The sequence below is a fragment of the Magallana gigas genome, chromosome 4, assembly GCF_963853765.1.
Source record: "Magallana gigas chromosome 4, xbMagGiga1.1, whole genome shotgun sequence".
NCBI classification, from domain to species: domain Eukaryota; kingdom Metazoa; phylum Mollusca; class Bivalvia; order Ostreida; family Ostreidae; genus Magallana; species Magallana gigas.
In genome coordinates, this window is record NC_088856.1 from 10,109,674 (window position 1) to 10,118,865 (window position 9,192).

The 9,192-nt window shown below is 31.7% G+C and overlaps 1 protein-coding gene across 1 annotated transcript; it reads right to left on the reverse strand.

Moving 5' to 3' along the window:
* Window positions 1–1,083: 1,083 nt before the first annotated feature.
* LOC105339752 (uncharacterized) lies at window positions 1,084–9,152 on the reverse strand. Its single transcript, XM_034450374.2, has 10 exons — window positions 8,965–9,152; window positions 5,746–5,917; window positions 5,360–5,505; window positions 4,903–5,020; window positions 4,624–4,682; window positions 4,382–4,498; window positions 3,977–4,063; window positions 3,672–3,741; window positions 2,835–2,921; window positions 1,084–2,642 (listed from the first exon to the last, which is right to left on the reverse strand). The coding sequence occupies exons 1-10, from the start codon at window positions 9,061–9,063 to the stop codon at window positions 2,581–2,583; spliced, it is 1,017 nt and encodes a 338-aa protein (XP_034306265.2). The 5' UTR covers window positions 9,064–9,152; the 3' UTR covers window positions 1,084–2,580.
* Window positions 9,153–9,192: the final 40 nt, after the last annotated feature.

Below are 9,192 nucleotides of genomic sequence, written 5' to 3' on the forward strand. Positions count from 1 at the left end.
CTAAAGAACAGAGGTACATGTAGCTACAAAAATACTTAATCCTTATCAACTGCGCTGTGCAATAAAAAAATGAAGAAAAAATTAGAGCTACTAATACACATGTAGATAACTTTCCAGTAAGACGATTCAGAGAAATTTAGAAAATGAAATAAAAAAAAACCGATTTGTTTACATGTTTTCTTCATAAGCACTCCCCATCTACATCATCGTAAAAAGTCCATCCCTATATATTTCAACCGTTCCTTAGATCAAATGGTTTAGCAAATCCTTCTTTAAGGTGGCTCACTAGACCTTGAAATAGTTTCTCAAATCATTAGAAAATTACTTGATTATGATGAATATCATGGTGGATAAGAAGTACAGTGTAATACTATATATAATTCAAAAAGGCGAACACAATTGCAATTTTGGATAAAAAATTATATTTTCAAAATTTTAATTAAGTAAAAGTGAACAAAAACCCAAGGCGGATTCGAACTCATGCTCTGCGGTTCAACAGCCCGCTACTTTAACCACTGAGCTATGGCGATAGTCAATACAAGCGATTGATGTAAAAAAATTAACAAAACATTTAAATTGCCATCTTGTGATCTAGTGGCTTAAAAGGTATAAGATTCGGTGTAGTGAGGTACCTTAACAAAAGATTGTCATGCAGACGTGCAGGCCTGGATTTAAGATTTGTATCCAGGGTGAGGAGTCACTCCACCACCGATACTCTAACCCCCCTTTCAGTTTTTTAACTCCAGTATGTTCCGACAACACCCCCCAATCCCCTCTAAATCCGAACATGCTTGTCACATGCTTCACTCTGTGATCCAACGAAGCCATCTTCTATTTAATATTGTTGATGTCGTTTTACCATAGATACAACCTAAAAAATACAAGTATGAAACAATTTAACTGCAGTTGTCTCGAGGTACTTTTGTAACATACTACATTGAATTAAGGAAGGGGTCATCTTACCATTTAAATTTGGGTATTTTTCTGTAATTTTACATTAGAGCTCTTCTTCCTTGGAAGATCAATACAGCCTAAAAATGACCACAACCATTCAGCCCTCTTAATATAAATTGATAACATCAATGCACATCAACACTTTATTTAACAATGTCATATATATGTATACACGTACATATACATACAGTTTAATGTTAACATTTGATATGTTCAGGTATTGTGAATCATAACAATAATTATCATACTAAGGAAATCCAATACCCAATTTGTATCAGCTCTGTTTTTTAATTCATTACCGGTATTTATCAGATTTTCATTATCTGAAAAATATATTGCAATTTATGCTAAAAATATTAAATATCTGCTTTATAGTAGATGGTTAATGTATGTATTGGTATTAAACTAATTATCCAATGATTACATTTTGGATTATTGTGATACATCTACAAGTACCTTTAATATATCAGTATGTACAAGTAATGAAAAATGGGCTAACTTTATACAATGGAAGATGTCAAACATTATCAATAAGTGTCTCAATATTGCACTTAACCCAATCCCATATCATTAGTTTTGCAAACTTATTTCACAGGACTTTCTCTCCAAACAATCATTTTTCATTAATTAAGTAATTTATATTCAGTTGTAAATTAAATTCTTCTCCCCAAAATAATGAAATTTATTCTTCAGTCCTCCATTCTTTTATGAAATTAAAACAACCCACTGCTTCTTTAAATTTTCAAATTATGTGAAAAAGAAATGGTGAATCATTTCCCTCTCCATGTTGCACAATATAAACAACAATTAATACATGTATTTATACCTATTAGGTAAAAAAAAATTTCTTCAAAATCACAGGTGATAATCTCGTCATTTTCTATAACAAACAATACCCCAACACCCCCTGAAAGGATTTCTAATGCCATATACACATAAAATTCAATGCAAAACTAAATTGCAGGTTAAAAAAAAATTTCAATATACATGATTCATTTATAAGAATGAAATGCACTACTGTGTGTATTTACAACTTGCACAGACCATAGTACATGTACAATAGGAAACATATGTAAACAAGGGGAAACTCAGGTACAATAATACTGGTACTTGTACATTTTACATATGTCATTAAAGCTTGTACAAGTACTTTTTATGTCTTTTACAACTACCCTTTCAGCTAATAAATTCAATATTGAAATAAAACATTTGTCAATGAATATCTTATAATTATATAAACAAATGCAGGTAAATGTATGGTTACATTTCTTAAAAATAAAAAGCCAGTATGCATATGTATAAAATGCAAGTATAAAAATGATTTAACAGTAGATAACAACTTTCATTTTTCAGTTTCTTGATAAAAATAAAACAAGTTTCTACACCCAGACAAATTGATGAATCTATTATGCTGATGTTAAAAAATCTAAAGTATACAGAATATACTTGTATTGCGGTAAAAAAAACCCTAACTGTTTTCTTTCTTAACAGTGTGCTGTTTTCCACATTTACAAATGTCCTATTTTCTCCTTTGATAAGGCTTTTGTAATCACTATTGTCTATCTTTGACATTAAGATTTTCAGTATCTCTCCAGCCTTCATTATTTACACACTCTCCGTCCGCCATCAGTTACGCACCCTCCTCCCTGTAATTAGACTCGTCTTCTCCGAGGCCAGAACATCAAATGCTGCGTAAAACATAAATACAAATAAACAGGATATAAACAAAAAAATTAATATAGACCACATACATGTATAGTCAACCCTTCGACATTTTCTTTAAAAAAATTCTTTGCAAAATCAATGAAACTCAAGTTCTCTTTTCAAATTTCTACTTTACAAAGAGAGATGCATTTGAGTATGTATCAAAATGCACATACCTCTCTCCTTTAGTCCTTGGCCAAAGTTTTTGTAGACAATAGTCAGTTCTACCATGATGACACACCAAATCAGCACACCCAAAGCTCCTGAAATATCGGGAAATTGAATTCTAAAAATTCTTTATTTTAATGCAGTGTTTGTCATTGTTGATAGCAGTTGGAGATCAATCAGAATCTTTATCTTAGATTCATTAGGACTTAGGAAAAACATATAATTCTCAAGATAAATGATTAGATATCCAAGGATTCAAAATATCGCTCCTTCGGAGCGGGGGTATAAAAAACAAAAACAGAGATACAGTGTTTGGGATATCAAGCTCTCTTCATCAATTGATTGTTATAAATACTAAAGCTTGACTGTATATATTTAAAGATATCTTGATTATACAACAAATAAACAAAACAGATAAAACTTATATATCTGATCTTGGTCTAGAAAACTATAAAATGTTTAAAGTTTATCAAACTGGAACATTTCCACCATTAAAGATGAAAATTAAAAAGTGTTATGAGATATATACTGTAATGTTAAAACATTATCTCAAAATGTAGAATTGGTTATTTACGTGGTAAGCTTAAAATTGAATAAAATATCCCCCCCCCCTACGTGTAAAGTAAAAAAAAATAAAGCTTTAGAGTGGTAAATCATGCATCTGTGTATTCAATACCCAGGAGTATTATTTGACTATGGAAATTTAACACATAGGGGAAGATATTGACTTCCCTGTAAGCATGAATTTGTTTTAAGTGAGTTCCTTGAAATCATGTTTTACTGTAATACATGTAGATACACATTTAAGCATTTCTGTATGACCAGCACATTATCCTGTGTGTTACCTGCTACTAGGGTGGAGTATACTATCAACTTCTGGCCCTCTGTGGCGTCATCTTCTAGTTGGCTGTACTCCTGTCAAACAGAATGCACGGTGTGCTGATTACATTTAATTTTTGAAGAAGTATACTCATCACAACAAGTTACTAACTTATCAACAACAAAAAAACAACCTTACAATCGTATAAAAACTATTGATTTTTATTTATGTCCATGAAGTTAGCATGAAAGCATTGCTTTTAAGTTGGAAGAATTAATCATATTCAAAATATATATGCAAAAATCAGCTATTTTTGTCACAGCTGTCTACCTTTATGATTTGGAATATATAGTATGCAGGTTTCGCAAGGCCAAAGAAAGCAAAGACCCAGGTTTGTTTCTTCCATTCTCTTCTTAACTACAAAACAGAACAGATTTAGCAAGGCAGCAAAATCAATCTTCAATCTTCTTCACAAAATAATATCCGATTTTTTACATTCATACAATTTTTTTTTCTTTGGTTAATTTCTGAATTAAGTTAATTACAGGCAGGTATTATTCATCAATAACCGTAAATTCTTCTGCTTCCATAATGCCAATTTGGAACACCATTATAGAGAATCAAAACCAACATTACAGCTCTACATGAACTTTAAAATTACACAGTAATATACCTGTACAATTACCTGTATATGGTTTTACACATAAATGTTCATTATGATACGTGTGCACTTACAATGAACCAGCCGTAGATGTTCCACAGCACAGAGTAAGGGAGACCCACAGAGAGGGCCACCTGTTTGAACGTGTCCACAGTTGTCCCATCTTTGAGAACCAATATCACAAAACTTGCCTATTTCAAAGAAATCATTGGATGCAGTTAAAAAAATCTCTTCTTTTTTTTTCGGAAACTGATTTCTCTTACACCTAAACTGTGATCATAAAATCCATATGATCATATCTAAACATTTATCTTACCGTAACTTGAACATCAAACTTCAATAAGGAGGAAAAAATGGAGGCTTGCTTGTATAGATCTGAAAATAAAAAATGAAATAATTGCAGCGATGATTCAAATGAATAACAAATGACTACCAGTATACAATATATTTGGTTTCATGAGAACTTTAATTGTGTTTGCTTTTAATGTTCATCAAACTGTTTAATATAAAACCAACCACCTGTTTCAATACAACAAAAATGATAAGCATTGTATCCTCTCCAATTCCTCTTTAATCAAGTGATCCTTATACTCACGCTGAAGGTATTCTGAAGCTCCAACAATGCGGAACGTCAAGTAACCAAAATGTCTGGCTACAGACCAAGCCAGTACAATGTTGGGCGGGGCCAACACAGCGACCAGTATTAATCTCACCTACAACGTCAAACAGAACGATCAATCTGACAGTGACCAAAACTAAACGTAGTCTCTATAACCTATACTTCAGTCTCTGTAAGGACATTAATTGATAAATAAATAGTGTAAATGTATTATATTTAGCATGTACAATATTTGGAGAAAAGTGATTTTTCAACAACTTGGCGTGAATTTGAATTTGCGTTTTCTCAGTTTGCTCATTCTAATGCATATATTAAAGGTATTTAGCGATAAACTTGATTTAGCGGAAGCCACTTTCTGCCAAAAATGCTAAAAAGAATACACAGTCAAATGTAATACAGTTACAGTACATGCAAGCATTTGACGTTAACAAACCAGTTTGAGTGTAGACCTTCCTTTCTCATTGACAATGTACTCTACGATGCAGTACACCATTACTACTAAGATGGCCAGGATAAGGACGTACAGTTCGTACTTTTTCTCTCGTAGGAGACCATGAAACACATAGAAGATGGAGAATACTACAAAAACAGAATAATTCACAGTAAGTATGCACCAAAGTGGTCATGCATTTGGTTACTTGGGTGGTTGGTTAATCTTACAAAAGGTAGAAACACATGACTAGTGAATAATTTTTTTGCTTTATTTCCAAAAAAAAAAATTAATCTGTAACTTTTTAAACCCAATTCTACCTATACGGTGTATTCGAACAAGAAAAGAAACTTGCTTTCAAAATTTAACATTACTTAATTTAAAGTTACCTCCATTGATGATAAGAATGAGGGCAAAGGTGAAATCAGCACTGCCCGAATTCCCCTCATCAATGACAGTGATGAAGCGGTAGAGTGTCAGTCCCAGGGCGGTCAGGATATTCACAATGCTGATGATCAGAAACGTGGCCTCCTTGGCATTTAACCCCGCACAGGTTCTTGTCTGTTAAAAGATGAGAAAATGAATTGAAAAAATTATTGCATGTGTCCAAATGTCTTTATTACAAGATAGGAAATGGGGAAGAAATGAAAATTAATTGAATTTGATTGTCTTTATAAAAGAATGGGAAAGTGAATTTTAAAAATTTACTGCATGCGTCTCAATGTCTCTAATAGATAGAAATGGGGGAAGAAATAAAATACGAAAAAGAATGTGATGTCATGTGTCCTTGTCTTTATAAATTGAAGGATTAGAAAAGGAAATTATGGTTTACCAAGTAATTACAAATTTTAACATTTTCAATAAAGAAGATGGGTGAATAAGGCGTGTAAACTGCCCATATGAGGATAGATAAGATACTTCAAAATTAGAATATCAAAAAATCTCATAATTTCTTTCTCAATTATTAAAAATAATGTATATTTACCATAACATCGATTTATAACCTTTAAATATGTTAAATATTTAGAGTAGGTTGATTTAAACTGGAGTATGCGTGTCAAAACCTCCAAATAGTGTCATTTATAGAACTTCAATGCCTTTTCTTTTATAGAGTGGGTCTGGGCTCCATATTTTTGTCATAGTCTATATGAAGTTTAAAGGTAATCAAACTGATTTCAATCAACAAAAACATGGAGAGATGACCCACTATACTTTAAAAATGTCATTTTGTACCCCAACAATTGAACGTTTTAAAGAAATACTACAAGTCCGTAAATTCGTGGTTGAAGTTGCATTTAGCATTTAACAATGAAGTTTGTTGTGACTGAAATGGCTCAGTGGTTAGAGCACCATACATTAGGTAACATTATAGAGCTAGGGTTTTTAGGTTGTGGTTTCCATACCACCAAAACTTTAGAATTTATTTTTTTTCTTATCGTTTGTTAAAATATTCAAAACTGAATATAGTTAGAAATCGTGCTTTTTAAACTTGTAATATGACATCATATAGTATATTTGGTTGGAAAAAAATTAATTTGAAATTGTTTTTTACGACAAAACCAAATGGGCATTTGCGCTATCTTGTTCCCCCATCTTCTTTAAAATATTAAATTTAATTTAAGTTATAAGTTGCACATGATTGTAACTACGCATGTTTTAGTATCAAAAAGATATTTGCATGCATACATTTCATGAAATAAATAAAAATCAATAACATAAATATTTCAAATTATTTTGTTTATTTCACAAGAAGATACCGTATCTTCTTATTTTGATAATCAATCAACAAGGCTTTTGACATGTAAGTATAATTGCCACAATTTTGTCAACTTTAATGTGAATTCACATGAATGTACTTTGATAATAAACTCTAGAAAACTATTAAAAATATAAACCTGTGACTACAAATGGATTAAGTGGATGAGCCTGTTACAATTGGTTACATTTTGATTAACTTCTATCATTGATTTAATTATAGGCCAAAAGAAAGTGTGTTAACTGTCATGTGCTGAAAAAAATAGAGGTTTAGCAGATAAACTAGTATCTACTTGAATGTGTATAGGTTTCAAGCTAGAACTACACATACTAGTTCACATAACTTTTCTTGTTAAGCAGTTATAACCTGTACTTAATTGAACTTATGAATGTTTATATGTAATTTTTACACCCTCTCTTTTTTTACATGTTTTAATCCGAGTCTTGATAGTTTCAGCTAAAAACTGAAGACTACATGTATACTAAGCGTTATTTTTATTGAACACTGTCGTTTCAAGCAAACATATATTATATGTTTTTTGCTTATCACAGATGATTTTTAAGAGTTAATGCATGTTTATTAAGAGGAGATAAATGTTTTAAAACCTCTACAACACAATACATTTTAGAGAAAATTTATATGTCTATATATTAACATCAGTGTTTGCATTAAATATTATGTCTAATGGCAAGATTTAGAAAATAAAGATAATTATTTGAAGAAAAAGCCTACAAGAGAAAATAAGCTACAAGTTAGACCGTATAATACATAAATAACAAGTTAAAATGACAGCAAGTGGAAGATCTCCTGCCAGCTTATGGAAATTTGATGTGGTAAAAAAAGGCATTGCTAAAGCAATATTCAGCCATTATATTGTTTATCTTAAGCCATACTGAGATCTCTACTATAGTCTGTCCCAAGATATCTTGGATTCACATTTTGCTCAATTGCTTGATATTTATAAATACCTCAGGGTTCAAACAATGTTCATTCAAAAGTATAAAAAATTTCCAAGATTTCTCAGTCGAAACGCCCCTGTTAGCGTATCAGGTTTCAATACAATGCTAAAAAATGTGATGTTTACAGAGATTTTGTATTGCAGCAAGCCCGGATGATAACGTTGAAAAATTGCGCGATGTATTCCGAGTGTATTCCGAATGGAGTAAAGATGTAAACATTCCCCATTATAAATCTCCATAAGGAATCTGTTTTCGTTCCTGTGAATTTTTCTGAGTGACAGTTGATAATGTGTCAGTGAAATTATCTTGGAAATTATCCCTTTCAACTATTACAAGTGCACTTCTTCCACAGGTTTGTGTATTTTTTTTAAAAATCGTCCAAATGTGCTGCATAAATATCTTGGGACAGACAATAGTACCCTTTTTTTTTTTTTATAAATATGTGTCTGTAATTCTTTAGCAACAGAATAATAAAGTGAATTAAGCAGTTGTTTTAAAAAATATCTTTATTGTGAGTAATTATATATATTTATAAAAAAAAACCCCTTAAACTGCAGTAACGTTACTTTAATTGATTCAAAATTAAACAAAGTTGAGTGAACCCTGAATCATATAACCCATTAATTATTAAACAGCTTAATTAGCAGAGAAATATCATTTGATGACAGACATAAAAATCTGAAGCTGTTTGATTGAAATTCTAAATGTTAACCTGGACACACGTGACCACAATAACCTGTGCCTATAATGAAAAGATGCGTGTACACACAAACAATAAAAAAATTATAATCCCTTTGTTTTTACATGTAGATAACATTTCTATCACGTGCACTCGTTCAGATCTGAAATGATAGGCCCACGCCTTGCAAGTTTTGAAGAAATCGCGCACTTACCTGTCCTAAAGGTGTGGCGATCGCCGTTTGCGGGGCATCCTTGATTCCATACCTGGAGTATTCTGTCGAATCTTCGACATCGTCACCTGACGCAGACATAGTTATCACCGATTTCTTCGCATCTGTACGTTTGTTTTTCTCTATTCAAAGTGAAAGTAAAAAAGGTGTTCCGAAAGCAAAAAGTCATATGACCAAAATACACACTCGGTACTTCTTGTGTGTTCACCT